General features: G+C 40.4%; 1 protein-coding gene across 1 annotated transcript in view; it reads left to right on the top strand.

The window, feature by feature from the left end:
• Positions 1 to 17,191, top strand: part of CALB1 (calbindin 1) — a 94,132-nt gene that overhangs the window by 54,227 nt on the left and 22,714 nt on the right. Inside the window, exons 4-6 of the mRNA XM_077492998.1 lie at positions 9,951 to 10,031; positions 11,307 to 11,363; positions 14,973 to 15,050. Of these exons, the coding sequence (XP_077349124.1) occupies positions 9,951 to 10,031; positions 11,307 to 11,363; positions 14,973 to 15,050 (216 nt within the window). The remainder of the gene's footprint in view (positions 1 to 9,950; positions 10,032 to 11,306; positions 11,364 to 14,972; positions 15,051 to 17,191) is intronic.

The raw sequence follows: 17,191 nt of genomic DNA, 5'->3' as shown, positions 1-17,191 counted from the left end.
AGTCAGGGAACTAGCATATTTAGTTGGAAGTCATGAATGGCAGTCCCCATATTTCATTCATAACCAGTTTATTTTAAAGTAGAACTCTGTTTTTTTTACATAACTATTGAGAAGAGAAAATGATTAAAAATAGGAAAAACGAGTTTTGCTGCAATACCCACCTTCAGTTCAGTGCTGTCCCAGTGATAATTAATTTCCATTAGTGAATGTGTCGGTGGCAGTCTTGCAGGTTGAATAAAGATCAGCTTTTTTCATCCCACTTCCTCTGAACCAGGTGTATTATCATGCCAGCCAGGGATAGGAATACATTGGCATTAAGTGGTGCTTAAATAGGTAGGTAGGTGTGAGGTAGTAAGGACCACCCACCTGTTGTATCATCAGACTTGCCAGATGTTTTTGAACATGTGGGGGTTTTAAGGGAGGAAAAGTTGACTAAAATCTGGAGTTCTGCTTTAAGACCAAGTTGGGTGGCACCACACTCTAAACATAAAAATTAACACCATTAAAGTGGTATTAAATCCAAAATCCAAAATTGTATATATTGCAGCTTAGCAGTCATTAGATGTAGTGGCCGCATTGGTTTTATTTTTTTTGGCTTTTCCCCCTTTATTTTCACTTGACGATGCAGGCAGTAACACGCCTTCTGTATTACAGTGCCTCCACTCTGGATGAAGGAGCAGCAGAGACACCTTTGGACAGCAGCATTGTCAGTCTGGGGGGAGGGAAGTGTTAGGTGCACTAGCAGGTTTAAACACACCAAATGCCAAACTTCAGCTCAAACTTTTTAAGAAGTTACAGCAACAGTATTGTTCCTTAACCAAATGCCAATCAGCGCACGACAATATACGTCGGCACAATGGCACGGCTGGGCGAATGGGCGTACAGGTATGTACCATTTAAGATGCGCCATTGTGGGCGTGCCGCATACTCGGTGTCCGCTGGTGTCCCGCAATCGTGTCACGGAGCGGCAGGGAGGTGCTTATGTAAACAAGGCATTTCCCCGTTCTGCCTGGTGACATGACAGAGATCACTGCTCCCTGTGATCGGGAGCAGTGATCGCTGTTATCTGAGTAGCAGTCCATCCCCCCCACAGTTAGAATCACTCCCTAGGAAACACTTAACCCCTTGATCGCCCCCTAGTGTTTAACCCCTTCACTGCTAGTGTCATTTGTATAGCACTGATCGCTGTATAAATGACAAAGGTCCCAAAATAGTGTCAAAAGTGTCCGATGTGTCTGCCGTAATGTCGCAGTCATGATAAAAATCGCAGATCGCCACCATAGCTAATACAAAAAAGAATAATAAAAATGCTATAAAACTATCCCCTATTTAGTAGACGCTACAACGCAAACCAATCGATATACACTTATTACGATTATTTTAACAAAAATATGTGGAAGAATACATATTAGCCTAAACGGAGGAAAAAAGTAAAAAATTTTGCTTTTTTTTAAATTGTCACTCTTTTTCTGTTTATAGCACTAAAAATAAAAACCGCAGAGGTGATCAAATACCACCAAAAGAAAGCTCTATTTGTGGGGAAAAAAAGGATGTCAATTTTGTTTGGGAGCAACGTCTCACGACCGCGCAATTGTTAGTTAAAGCAACGCAGTGCCGAATCGCAAAAAGTTCTCTGGTCAGGAAGGGGGTAAATCTTTCCAGGTGTGAAGTGGTTAATGGATAAAGGCTTTACATAAATAAATAAAAGCTGATCACCGGAAGCACCTCTGTCAGTGTTAAAGCGGAGGTCCACCCTAAAGTGGACTTTCCGCTCATTGGATTCCTCCCCCCCTCCGGCGCCACAATTGGCACCTTTCAGGGGGGAGGGGGGTGCAGGTACCTGTAAGGTACAGGTATCTGCACCCACTTCTGGGATAGCTCTCTGCGGAAAGGGACATAGATTACGCCCCTTTCCGAAAGTCCCCCACTGCCTGCTGGGAAACACACAGATCCCAGAGGCAGCAGGTCCATCCTTATTGCGCAGCGCGACTCGCGCATGCGCAGTAGGGAACCGGGAAATGAAGCCGAAAGGCTCCACTTCCTGATTCCCATACCCAAGATGGTGGCGGCAGCACCCGAGAGACGATCGAGAGATCGGCTTTGGGTGCCGACATCGCGGGCGCGCTGGACAGGTAAGTGTCACTATTTTAAAAGTCAGCAGCTGCAGTATTTGTAGCTGCTGGCTTTTAAAAAAAAAAAACGCGGACTCCCGGCAGACTCCCGCTTTAAATGGTTTGTCTTAACCTAACTTCTACACTTGCAAGATAGCTTGTTCTGTTGAAAAACAACAGACTTACTGGTCTAATCACCAGGTGAAAATAAAAGAAAGAAAGCCTAAAAAAAAACTCACGCAGCCACAATATCTAAGAATTGGTAAGCTGCAATATAATAAATGTTTGCTTTTGAGTTTTATATTGCTTTCAAGTTAACAAAGCCAAGTTGTATAGCTTTTTAGAATGTCATCGTGTATATACCTACAACAGGGTGACTTCTATACATCCTTGTACTGAGGTGGAGCTTTGCATATGAATCAAACAACATCCTGCAAAGAGCACATTCTCTCTGGTAATCAAATAACATGGTTGGTCGCAGAAGGTTTGAAGGTTCTGTTAAAGGGCGTATCATTCATGTGTGTGAGGAGCGGCACACGGATGCTAAATGTATCCATTCTACACCTCTGTGCTCTCTGTGTTATTACATCGCTCACTAAGCACTGTGTAAAAGGCATGGAGCTTTTATATTAACCACTTCAGTCCCGGAAGATTTGGCTGCTCAATGTCCAGGCCATTTTTTGTGATTCGGCACTGTGTCGCTTTAACTTGCTCAGTTTAGGCCGATATGTATTTTTCGACATATTTTTGGTAAAAAGAAAATCGCAATAAGCATATATTGATGGGTTTGCACAAAAGTTATAGCGTCTACAAAATAGGGCATAGATTCATAGCATTTTTTATTTTTTTATTTTTTTACTATTAATGCCAGCGATCTGCAAATTTTATCAGTACTGCAATATTATGGTGGACACATCAGACACTTTTGACACATTTTTGGGACCATTGGTATTTATACAGGGATCAGTGCGATAAAAATGCACTGATTACTGTAAAAATGTCACTGGCAGGGAAGGGGTTAACACTAGGGGGTGATCAAGGGGTTAACTGTGTTCCCTCGTGTGTGTTTCTAACTGTAGAGGGAGGGGACTGACCTAGAGGTAATGAAAGATCGTGGTTCCTAGCTAATATGAGCTCACGATCTGTGATGCCTCACAGAACAGGGATTTGTGTGGTATCACTCTCGTGGCAGCGATCGCTCGTGGCCGGCGGTCATCGCAACCTTCGGCCACAAGCATCGGTACGTGTGCGCGCCTGCTATATCGATCCCGCGAGCCGACGTATAGCTACGACGGCTCGCGGGATCATGCCGACCTGCCACAGTAAAAGGACGGCGGCTGGTCGGCAAGTGATTAAAAGATAAACTTTTAAATCTTTGAAAATTTCTCTCAAGCTGATTTGGTCTGCGAACCATTAGTAAATGATACTCTGATTCAACTATTTCCTAAGGATCATATTTTTTGGTGCCTACTTGCTGGTTTAGAATTCATAAACATATTAATTTAACATGGGTATACCGAAGGGCGTTATATTTTCAATATATAGTATGTAAATGCAGCTAATTTTATTAAAGTAGAACTATAGACAAAACTTTTTTTCACCATGGATAAAGCATGGAAGGGTTATAACCCCTGTCAGATTTTTGTTTTGCCATCTGTGTGCCATTGTGGAGATTTTCCTTCACTTCCTGTCCCATAGCCAAACAGGAAGTGAGAGGAAATTTCTGAAAATGAAGGGAATTCCTTGGGGACCCAAAGGTAACCATAACTAGTGTCCCCATTGAAAGATTTCCCCTCTATCACTTCTCTGGGGACAACCCAAAATTTGGAATTTCCTTTACTTTCACTTTCATTGATAATGGTAAACAGGGCAAATTAAGAGGGTGGATCTCTTTAACAAGGGCAAAGAGAATAAAAACCTAATAGGTGTTCTAATTCTCTCCACTCTATGCAAAACTAAAAAAAAAAGTTTTGCCTTTAGGTATTCAAATGAGCTTCTAACATTTGACAGATTTACCAAAAGAGCTACATGCCTATAATGCCCAATCTACAATCTTTGCCATTGTTCCTCATTTTCAAAGTGAAATTGTAGTCTCTGTCAGGTTCTTATTGCTGTTCTTATTGCTCTTGTGTTCTCCATGTTCCAAGGATAACTTTGCTACTTTGTTGTTAGAAGAATGAGGGAAGACATTGGAGGTATACAGCTCACTCTCAGGCTGAAAAATGAACAATACCTAGACAGAGGTTCTCTCCACTCAACGTGTTCCCTCAGAAACTCCAGTCCCCAACTAAACACTGTACTTCTTATACACCTAGAAAACTACATCACTTAAAGCGGAGTTCCACCCAAAAATTGAACTTCCGCTTTTTCATTTCCTCCACCCCTCTGGTGTCACATTTGGCACCTTTCAGGGGGGAGCAGATACCTGTATAATACAAGTATTTGCTCCTACTTTTGGCGATAGATTGCCGCAGTATCCGCGACGATCTACGCCATGTCCGGCCCCTCCTCCGCCCCATCCCGCTGTCTTCTGGGAGACACACAGGTCCCAGAAGACAGCAGGGACCAGTGAGGACGTGCAGCGCGACTCACGCATGCACAGTAGGAACCAGGCTCTGAAGCCGCAAGGCTTCACATCCTGTTACCTTACTGAAGATGCCGGTGCCTGCACCTGGGAGCTGAGGGACAGATCGGCTTAGGGTGAGAACATCGTGGGCGCCCTGGACAGGTAAGTGTCCTAATATTAAAAGTCAGCAGCTACAGTATTTGTAGCTGCTGACTTTAAATTTTTCCTTGGTTGCTTACTGCCGTTAAAAATAGCAATTTTGCTGAAGCTACTATATCTTTTTTGAGACATTCCTGATCCCTGTACCCACCTCTCATTTAAAAAAAATACAAAATGACCTACTAACTTTTTTGCTGCTCCAATTTGGAGGGTTTCACGGGCAGGGCAGCCTAGACTTTCCAAATATAACAGAGTATTACCAAGCAGCTCATTTGAGAGCATTGACTTTCTTTTCTACCTTATACACTTACAATCGATGAACTGAAGTGGAGAAGCTGTAGATAGCACCTATCAATCCTAACTCCATGTTATGGAGCAGCAATGTGGACATTGAAATATCTAAGTTACTCTGTACTATGGAATTTTGTAGAAATATATAGCGACACACATAATGCCAGTATACCCTGACAACAGACTCGTCCTTAATTATATCTTTCTTATGACATCTTTCATCTTTCTCCATGGTTCTGGACAGTTTCACCTCACAGTTGTCTCAGCCCTGAATGTCCAAGGCCTTATTTCATTTCAGACACCTGGTGAATGTCAGAACTAGAAAAATATGTTCCCTTGACAGAACTTCAAGAGAAACCTGCCAAAGTAATCACTCTATGGATTTTTTCAAATCTGTGACCTACAATCTCTAACACATTTCAATTATATAAACTGACCTGGTTTGTTGATGCTGCCCTAGCGGGCCCTTCCGGTAAAGCGTTAATATCTGGAATGTGTAGGGTGTTAAACACACTCCCTCTACAAACCCCATATACCGTAAGTGTAATTTGAAAAAAAATAAAAGATTCCTCTGGAGGTATGCCAAATATTATGGTCTCAAGCATCTAAAATGTTATATTAAATTTTTTACAAAGAAAATCTATGTATAATAGATTATATTATATAAGTATATAAGTACTGGTATTGAACCCCAGAACTGCTACATGTTATATACCCAATGGCAAATGACAGATGTTGGCATTGTAAGAAAGAACTCAGGTCTTTTCAGCATACTGTATATACTGGCACTGCTGACTTACTAATCCATATTGAGAGACTGTTCATACTTTAGTTCAACATGTGTTTTACACCTGGATCCCCTTTTCTCCTAAAACCTACATCTTGGGCTTACCCCGCCTCACTTTTCTAAACCTTCCAAAAAATTATTATCGCATATACTTGCTGCAGCCCCAAGGAGTCCCAGTATCCCTTAAATAAAAAAAGCACGAAGTCTTTATCCCTTGTAGAACTACATACAAGGATCTGAGATGTCAAACTGATGGAGTATCTCAACTACTTGCCTTCATCATTTCCTTGATAAGTTCAGCAAAGTCTAGGAGCTGTGGCATATTATGGAAAATGCTATATAATATGACCTCTATTTTTTTATAGACTGTCCTCTCATTGAGCTGTGGGTCTGGTTACTTGGAGTGGTTGTGATGGCTTCCCTTTATTCCCTGTCTTTAACTGTATTTTTTATATGAGCTCTTGGTTCTTAATAAATCTTACCTGTTGCCAAGCAATGCCTTCTCTTAGCTTGTATCTTATGGTTTCTCTGACCAGTACTTTAAGACAGGAGCTGTTATGAACATACCAGACAGATTCATATACCGAAGACAGTATTTTAGAAGAAGAACCTTATAACAACTGTGCAGCATGGTGTTGGAAATGGTTTTGTAGTTGCTCTGTTGCTTCAGGGCCTGGGCATCTCCCAGTCATTGAATCAACTGCTATCTATATTCTGCATCATATCAAAGTGTATTTGATGAGAATGTAAGGCCAATGGTCCAAAAGTTGAAATTGAAGTTGAATCTTTTATCATGATAATGCTGTGAAACACACTAGCACATACCAAGGAATGGTTCAAAAAGAAAAAAATATATGGTTATAGAGTGCTCTATTCAAAACCCGGATTTGATGCAAGGAATCCCACAAGCATCTTACAACTGAAAAAATTGCGTACAGAAGTGGTCAAAAATGTCAATGTCAGAGACTGCTGGGCAGTTATATAAAATGCCTACAAGAAGTAATCTCTGCTAAAGGGGGCAATACCAGTGTTTTTGATGCCAAGGTGTACTTACTTTTTCCTTTACATCTAATTATATTTCTATTTAAATTATAACTGAAACCACATATTTTTATGTGGTTTTATTCAAGTATATCACCTTTATATGTAGAATAAAGATCTAATGTTTTTCTTGTTCAAATATGTTGAAAAAGTTAACAATCTCCATGGGATGTGTACTTTTGTATGACTGTAAATAGTAAACTTTCTAAAGACAGGGAACAGCAGTCATTTTTTTCCTTCAGCCTCAGAGATGCCTGTATGGTGAGGGAAAATAGGGAGTCGCTGTTTTGACTCATTTACTTGTGTACATTTCAGCTGGGGCCATTGAGGCCTGTAAACAAATGGCTTTTTTTTTATAGAAGGAAAGGCGATAAAGAAAACATGTGAAAAAAAGCCTAATGCTGCAGGTGCTGGTTAAATATAAACACAAAATATTCATATACAATATGAATATTTTATGAAATGTCACGTTTAGTTATTTACTATATTAAAAAAAGAAAACATATAAAAATTCTATATTTTAAGTATATTATACATGTTATATGTAACACAAGGGAATGACAATACTTTTCATGGTCTGGGACTTTACAGACTCCTTGCCATCTCTGCTTTTTTTATTGGAATATTAATGAATATTGCCCCACTAGCTACATCCTTTTAGGTATCTACCCATTTTGGCCATCAGCTTACAGAGCAGACATTTCTCAAAGCCTGACTTCAGCATTTAGCTCGCATGTTGCTGACCAAAACACATTTTTAATTTTTTATTTTCATAACAAGTTTTTATTGGAAATACAAAAATTTTTTACAGACATTTTGCATGCGAACAGTGTGGAAATTTACACTTTCGTTTTATGCTTTAAAGATTTTTCGGTAGGTATCATATTCAATCAGAATATAGAGTGAATCACCCTGCTCTGAGACCTTCTGTCTGGGCTGATATGAAGGGCCCTTTTCGGGGTGGTTACATGCAAATGTCTCTCAAAACGTTTGGGTGATGAGATTACAACGGGCACTTCCTGTGATAGATGCCTTGAATGGGAGTCGTATTATATCGCCCGTTAGGTAAGTTAAAGTCTCGCCTAGGGGTGTTTCTACCTTCATATCTGGTCTTACTAGTGGGGGTGGCACAAGGCTGTCTGAATTGTGATGGTCTGTTGGGTAATACGTCTAGTTGTCTGTGTCAAAATGATATGTGATGTAATCGCGTCAGGATCGGGTCAAAGAGAGGGTAATACTAAAGGGGGGAGTAGAAGAAGATAGGAAGGGAAGAGGGTGGAAAGGGAGAGTGGAGGATCGGGGGGGGGGATCTTCTCTCTGGGCTCCGTCGTGCACTAGGCGTGGACTAGAGTAGGCCTAGGTGTCTTGGCGCTAGTTGACGGGGAGCTTGAAGTACCTCCTCGTCTTTTCTGTATGTGAGGGGGAGTCCATGGTTAGGATGTTCCCCACGTTTTGTTGGAGTGGTGTTACGCTGTGTAAAAATCTCCCAGGGAATCTTTGTCAATTTTCAGGTCTCGTAATCGATTCATATCTTCCTGAGCGGAGGATGTTCCAACTCGCCCATGTTTGCCAAATTTGTGAGGGGAGTCTTTTGTGATGGGGATTAACTCTTCCATTTCTGCTATTTTCCACATTTTATATAAACATAGAATCTGAATATAAAATGATTTTATGACTTTCATAGCAATACTTAAGTGAAGGAAAGGTGTTTTACACATTTGTTGCCTGTAGCTGTTTTTAACATTCACTCACCTGTCTACATTGTGATAAATGAGGGCAGATGGGCATTCGTTTTCAGTGGATCTCAGCGGAACTTTCTGAAAACAGAAGGCATTCCTGCATTCAAAGCTAGTTTTATAGCCATCAATATCCTTCAAACCTGGAGAAATCTGATTTTTATTCTCACCCTAAAAACTGTGGGTAGAGAAATCCAAAGCGTTACCTGATTGCCCTTGGGCCAGTTATGCAAATGATGGATGCACTGTTAGGCGACTTGACTTTAGCAGCTGCAACCCGTGTTTAACTTGCAAATCATATAAGTCATGAACTGCAAGCACACTGCAAGCAGGTAATGTTCTCCCAGGTGGTTTGCAGACTAATATATATTCCATAGACTCAGGCAGGTTACAGACTGCATTTAGTAATGTAATTAAGATTAAGAGGTGCAATAATACAACAAGGCAAACTTATATTGAAAGATCATTTTCTTTGCTGCAGTTCTTTATTAGAGGCTGATTGCTAAGGAGTAACTTTCATTACAAGCTCAGTTTTCTTCATTGGGGGCACTGAATTAAAAAAAATAAAAGTTAAGAGAAAAGTTCTGCTTCAACAAATATGCCACCAAGGTTACCTGTACTGTAACATATTTCTAAGAACCCCATTATACCTTTTGCAGCAATGTGCATTACATTAGGGCATTTTGGTTTAAAGTAACTTACTGAATAAGGCAGATACTGTGTATCATGAACATCTAGAATTATGAAGGGAAGAGATATTTTCATATGTTGACAGTACAAAAATAAATCTGAGAACAGGGCAGCTATCTGCAAAAGGGTTAAAGAGTAATTTCTTGCGTTTCTAAATACCCATGCCGCCAGAACACCAGTCCCTTCAAGAGAAATCCATTGCTGAAGTCTGCTGGGAAACCAACACAGTGTCTATCTTGTTAGTCAACCACAATGTTCAGTGGTTCCTCACCATCCTCCACATCACTACTGTGTCCTGAGACACTACGGGAAGTGTTGACCGGAGGACTTCTGCTGAGGGTTTCTCTTGAGGTAGCCTGGTGGCACGGGAATTTGAAAAGGTAAATATTCACTCTATTCTTTTGCAGTTGGCTCTTTTGGAGATTTTTTTATTTTTTACTTTGAAGCAAGACAAAAAAATAATAATCACCCTTTGTGAGCAAAGCTTTGATTTATCCACATACTGTATTGTAAAATGAAGGCTGCCTGGTAAAATATGCATCTCATTTCCATTATCTGCCCTTTTCCAGCTCGCCCAGATCTTACCGACTGAAGAGAACTTCTTGTTGTTCTTCAGACAGCAGCTGAAGTCAAGTGAAGAATTCATGCAGGTATTACAGAACTATTTCCATAGAAAAGGACATACAGGCCTGTGACATCCAATGTAGTCATTCAGCCATGGAACTAGGAAAAACTGTATTACTTACTTGCTCGGTAGTTTGCTTTGGTAGCCAACTCGTTTAACCGTAACTCTACCCAGTAATGTGTATTCACCTTTATGGCTTATCTTGTGTCAGGTTTAATCAAACATCTATTGAGATAATATTACTGTAATATTTTTTGTATGTTTGGCTCACATATTTACTTATCTTAACATATTCAAACTGAAAGATAAAAAAAGGAAAATGTATTTTCATATTGTTAGTTTGATAAATTATCCCTAACGCTCGTTAAATATCATTAATAATCAGTAATAATAATAATACAACTATAACAAAAGTTAAAATGCATCAGGCTAAACATCCCACAAAGTTATTAGAAATCTGAGTTTTACCTCCAGTATTTTTTCTCTGTATTATATAACTGGTGAATGGTGCCCTACAGTTAAATGTGTGCAGCTAATAGGACTATAGGTAGATTGAGGAAGGTTATAGTGACCCTGCAAAAATGTAAAAAAAACAAAAACAAACGTAACCTGTTAAATAAGAATTTTTATACTGATTTTTTAGTGGACAGCGAGTCAGATTTCTACCATCTTGAAGAGCTCTGGGCTGCTATTTGACTGATACGTGTGTATCAGATAGCGTGTCTCCTGTTGGGCCCTGTGATTCCTCCAACCAGTTTCTATGTCTCTACAGAACACAAAAGCTCACAGATTTAGTTCAATCCAGGAGGGATGGAAAAACACTGACAACTCTGGAAGAACTGCTGTACTAACTATCCAATGTTAGTATAGTGTTCCCCTCTGCTGTTCTATTGTCTTCTGACAGGTTTCCCCCGGCAGAACACTGGTCAGCACTCTCAGCCATTGACCTTTTTGGTCATGCCCTTTCAACAGAAGCTGGCCAGCTTCTGTCGAACCGGGTGTCATACACACGGGCCAAATGTCGGCCAATTTCTATTGAACTGGTTGATGCCTCCAAACGTTCGGCCCATGTGTACTAGGCTTAAGGCAATGAAGATTGTAAACATCTGTGGAAATATAGCAGCGGATTGGAAGGTGGAGTAGCAGGAGACTGTCCCTTTGGGAAAAGTGATAGAGTCTCTTTAAATAATGTTTCCACCCAACATGGAACTCAAGCAGATATTGTACTTGATGTAATTAAAAATGTTTTATTGAAGTGTTGTCATCAGACATTTTTTTTATGGGTTTTTTGTCTTTATAGACCTGGCGGAGATATGACACTGATCACAGTGGCTTCATAGAAACAGATGAACTTAAGGTAATATTTATTTAACATATGAAATACTGCCTGTGGGGTGCAGATAGCATACATAATGTTTTAGATATTCATTTTTCTTCAGAATGTAATAAAATAAATTGTTGGTGAAATTCAAAGAGTATATACATTTGGCACCATAGTTATTACAGAATAATATAATTGCAGCAAGTGGTAATTAATTACATAATACTGTTCAAACCAGATTTATCAATAGACTTATGAAAGCTTGGAACTATTTTATCCTTTTTAAAGGCTGACATTGGAGCTATTTTAACACAGCTAAATATATACATGTATGCGTTTCTACTTGTGATATATCAGCCCGCAAAACACTTTCACCGACTCCAGTGCTCCAGCCAAATGAAATTGCCCATCAGAGCCCGAGACCTCATAATACAGGAGGTCTGAAATCGCTTTGGATCTCCCACAGAAGGATAGAAGGCTCTCTCTGTGCAGGATTATGGATTATGCCAACTGCATACATTAAAAGCCTGTATCACATGTGAAAGGAGGAAGAGGGACCGACATAATGTATCAGTTTTCCCAATCTATTTACAATCAGGGTTTTTTTTTTCTCAGAGAATAGGTGCCAGTAATCCCCCCCTTCCTAGTCTCCCCTTATCTCTATGCCTACCCACCTCTGAGCAATGTCCCTTTCTTCAACCCCCTAACTATCTCCTAGGTCTGCCCCTTTTAGAGACTACAGAAGCAAGTATCCTTTTGTGGTGCAAAATAATTTGTATGGAATTTGCTAATAATGGTTAATGATAACAAGAAAAGCAGTAAAATAGATTGCCCCGAGTGACAATAGATCCCCAGAAGCCAGCATCAATAGACCCTCCAGCACACCCCAGTATCCCTTGCCATTATATACATTCAGTGCTAGAGGTGCTATAACTGCATTCCTCTGTGTTCCCACTGAAAATCAAATTGCATACTCACAAATAAGGAAGGAACAGCCCGGCATTAGCAGAATCAAATACTGCCCATCCGAACTGGTGGGATGACATCACGGCTTGACCCTGTCCCTGCGCGTTTCGTTCCACATAATGTCATCTGAGTTTTTCTTTAACTAATTCATATTTTGGCAAGACAACAGCAAGACCACACAAAGTTAATTGTTCTCTTTTCTGTGTATGACCCATATGCTTAGACACCAGAGATAGCAGAGATGTTGTTTTGAAGAGTTGTTCTAAAATTGAGACTGAATTGGGGTTTGGTATCAGTTGGGTGTTTACTTTAGAACTTCTTTAACCACTTCAGTCCCAGATTTCTTTATAAAAAAAATAGCGGATACATTAAATAAAACATATGCATTACTGGTTTCATGTAACATAGTTACAACATTACTTACATTTGCATCAAGGTATAAGAAGTGCTACAATAAGAAATTAAGTTAGCAGCGCAAGGTTTTGATTGTAGAGCCAAAATAGGGAGAGCCTATAGATAGATTTGGTTGAGAGGGGTGACCAAATAAGAAAGGGAATGGAAGGGGTGAGTACCTTGGAGCCATGTTGAGTTGTCATAGGCCATGCATTTAGAACATGTAAGAAAATCACAGGTCTATCAGGTAACAGTAAAAATCTGCCAGGAGGAAGTGTGAGACCCACGGACCCATGGCTTATAGAACTTAGACATAGTGTTTGTGAATATTTCAGTTTTCCAAGGCATTGTTTTCAGCTCCAGTGTTGCTTGAGGCTAGGTTTACACCCATGCATTGTGATAACTCACATTAATACAGAAGTTAAACCATGCTTTACCACAAAGCATAGTAATGTACAATATGATGTGCCATGCCATTCCTCTACAATAGCAACCCAACACACACGTAGAGTAATCTAAAACATACTGGCCTTGCATTAAAAAAGGACTGCAGGTCAAGTATGGGTGCTGGACCCCAAAGGTCTTAAAATGGTTTTGGGCATCAGTGGTGGTGGGTGCATCCAGTAAATTTTGATGCTGAAACCACTGACTACAGTGACAGCTCATGCCCAGAACTCCGTTCAAATGCTGAACCCAACAGCTCTCTCAATGTAAATACAGTGCTTCAGCATTATGATCATGGGAAATCCCAGTGATGTCATCTCTGATGGAATTGAGATACCAGCTAAGGTCTGGCACTTATCTTAGACCAGCGACCAATAAAACACTAATATAAATGATCTGTTGCTGCAGAAATAATTTCTTGGCTCCTGGAGCAAGAAATAATTAAAAAAATCTCTGTCTGTGATGAATATTCTGTGAATAAAATGTATTCTTTGCTTTCTCACAAACACTTTTACTTGTAAATATCTGTGTTTAGCTTTCTCCTGTTGTTAAGGGGTTATTATTTGTTATATGCAAGGCATCAGTACACATGTCAGGACAGAAAAAGCAGCCCAGGTCTGACATCAGGAGCTTGGGTACATGCTCTCTAATAGGCCAAGCCACACAGTACATAAACACACCGAAGTTTACTCTTCTGAGCAAAATGATGGGTCCTCTTGATAAGACATGTCCCATTGATTGATACCATTGTAGTGCTACCCAACACTCCAGTTGATCAGCTTACCCCCTTAGTAATATACAGTACGTCCAACTTGGAGGAGGTTTGTGGCTGTCTCCCTGTCTTCCCATGGTGCTTTAGTAATTAAGCAGGCCTTTACCAGAATTGAGCCTGGTCATCTAGGGTGGGGGAAGGCCCCTATCCCCAAATAAACTTATATACAGACCATTACTGAGCACACATAGGAATTTTTATCTCTGGGAAAGTAAGTATCGGGGGGCTATTAAGAGTACCATCCAAAGCAGTGTGACAGATTAATTTTAAACAGTTAATATTGGTGTAGAATCTTTAACTCTTAACTAATAAATGTAGCTAGAGTAAATATCTCGTCATTTTAAGTGACTCACTAATTAAGTAAAAGCTGCACTGGGAAAATTTAATAGTAAATATTTTTTTTTCAAATGTTTGTCTTTTTACTTATACTTAAAGGCTATATAATTAAAATGTGTATTAAAATCTTCTGATCTCTTGACCCCTATCAGGTCATTTTTTCTGTCTGTGTCCTGCTGGGTTAATTTTCCTTCACTTCCTGTCCTAAAGATGCAACAGGAAGTGAGAGGAGATCTCCCCAAAGTAAGGGGAATTTCCATATTAGACACCAGCCAACATTAGTTTTCATAGGAAGATTCCGCCTCCGCTTTCCCCTACAACCACCTTAATTTTTTTAATGTGGACATTAAAATGTTTTGTCTTGCTGATCCCTAATACCAGTAGAGGGATGGATATCCCCAATGGGGACACAGACAGCAATACAAACAGGACCAAGGGTCTTACTCTTCCCTACTCTTATGCCAAAATAAGACGTTTAACTTTTACATACTCTTAAAAGCCTTTATCTTTCCAAAATAAAAAAGGATGTATTACATGTTAAAATAGACTCTAAATACAATATACCATAATACAAAGTAATTTGTCATAAAACCATATGCATAAATAAGGGTAAAGGCTCTGATACTGAAGTGGTTAATCACCTACAGTAAATACACTCACAATTACTGTTCTGCTGTTTCACCAGGAATTCTGACATTTCTAAATTGCATATCTAACTTTTGTGTCTCAAATAGAGTTTCCTTAAGGACTTGCTAAAGAAGGCAAACAAACCATATGAAGATACAAAGTTAGAAGAGTACACACAAATCATGGTAAGTTTTTCCAAAATTATAGAGAAACGAGACTTGGTAAAACTGTAAAGTGCAAGCTTAGCTTATAAATGGTTGTAGGCAAATAAAAAAAGCAGTTTACTAGTTTGTTTTACCGTCCTTAAAGTTATTTTCTGCTAGTGATGTCACAAGTGGGCTAATAAATGACTGTCCCTTAGTAAATGAATTGATTGGCCAGAGCAGTGCAATATATTCCATACTGTTATTGTATTGATTATTATGTTATCTTCATGTTGGTTGTTTTTTTTTCCCGCAATGTCAATTTTTTGGATATATTTTGATCAAGAAATCTTATGTTTTACATCAAAAGTGAGTAGATTGTAAATAATCATACGATTTGCATTACAGAATTTAGTACTTTTATGCTAACCTGTAGGCTCATCTTACCTTCCAAAGTAACCCCAGATTCACAGAGCACACACACCCCCATTCACATTCTTAGATTACCGTATATACTCGAGTATAGGCCGACCCGAATATAAGCCGAGGCCCCCAATTTACCCCCCAAAAAAACTGGCAAACTTATTGACTCGTGTATAAGCCGAGGGTGAGACATGCCTGTCCATCCCTGTGTGTGTGTCCGTCCATCCCTGTGTGTCCGTCCATCCCTGTGTGTCCGTCCATCCCTGTGTGTCCGTCCATCCATCCCTGTGTGTGTGTGTGTCCATCCATCCATCCATCCCTGTGTGTGTGTGTCTCCATCCATCCATCCATCCATCCCTGTGTGTGTGTGTCTCCATCCATCCATCCATCCCTGTGTGTGTGTGTATCCATCCGTGTGTGTATCCATCCGTGTGTGTGTGTGTGTGTGTGTGTGTGTGTGTGTGTGTGTGTGTGTGTGTGTGTGTGTGTGTGTCCAGCCTACCTGTGTCCCGAGCCTTTGTCCCGAGCCTCCGTCCCGTGCCTTGCCTCCTTGCCTCCGTGCCTTGCCGCCGTGCCTTGCCTCCGTCCCGTCCCGTCCCGTCCCGTGCCGTGCCTTGCCTTGCCTCCGTCCCGTGCCCTCTTCGTCGGCGCCTCGGCGGCCATTGTAAAATTCAAAAGCTGCGCCGCCGCCTTCGCCTGTGATAGGCGGAACACTGAATTTCCCAGCAGCCTGTGTTCCGCCTATCACGTACATCGTATCATCCTCGTCCGTAGTACGAGGATGATACGATGTCCGTGATAGGCGGAACACAGGCTGCTGGGAAATTCAGTGTTCCGCCTATCACAGGCGAAGGCGGAGCCGGAGGCGCGGCTTTTGAATTATAGAATGGCCGCTGTCTGTCTGCTCGACACGCTGATCGAGCGGGCAGACAGCGATGACTCGAGTATAAGCCGAGGGGGGCACTTTCAGCCTCAAAAAAGAGGCTGAAAATCTCGGCTTATACTCGAGTATATACGGTATCTATAAAGCCTAGGGTGCCCAAAAAAGTCTTGCCGCCAACCCTCCCCCCCAAACTATTCTATTGTAATGCTGTCATTCATCTTTGGTGGTCAACAGAACGGTATAGGGTAGGGAGGAGGCATATATATATATATATATATATATATATATATATATATATATATATATATATATATATACTGAGCAAAATTATAAATGCAACACGCTTGTGTTTGCCCCCATTTATCATGAGCTGAACTCAAAGATCTGTAACTTTTTCCATGTACACAAAGGCCTATTTCTCTCAAATATTGTTCACAAATCTGTCTAAATCTGTGTTAGTGAGCATTTATCCTTTGCTGAGTTAATCCATGCACCTTACAGGTGTGGCATATCAAGATGCTGATTAGACAGCATGATTATTGAACAGGTGTGCCTTAGGCTGGCCACAATAAAAGGCCACTCTAATATGTGCAGTTTTACTGTGTTCAGGGGGTCCGAAAACCAGTCAGTATCTGGTGTGACCACCATAAACCCTACGCAGTGCAGGTTGTTGATTGTAGCCTGTGGAATGTTCATGAGATCTTGTGATCTATTGTTGTTGGTAGAGACCATTATTTGTGGTTCCTACTCAGGCAGTATTTTTATGTAGTAAATGAAAAAAAATGCTCTGTGTTATTGTCAGTAAGGAAACTAGTGTTGCCCAATTTATTGCAAGTTATATTATGACTACAAAAAAGTGTTACCACCAGTGGAGAGG

Source organism: Lithobates pipiens, unplaced genomic scaffold (genome assembly GCF_037356315.1).
Source record: "Lithobates pipiens isolate NorthernLeopardFrog02 unplaced genomic scaffold, aLitPip1_a1.2 Scaffold_19, whole genome shotgun sequence".
Classification (NCBI taxonomy): Eukaryota; Metazoa; Chordata; class Amphibia; order Anura; family Ranidae; genus Lithobates; species Lithobates pipiens.
This window is presented reverse-complemented; position numbering and strand designations above follow the sequence as displayed.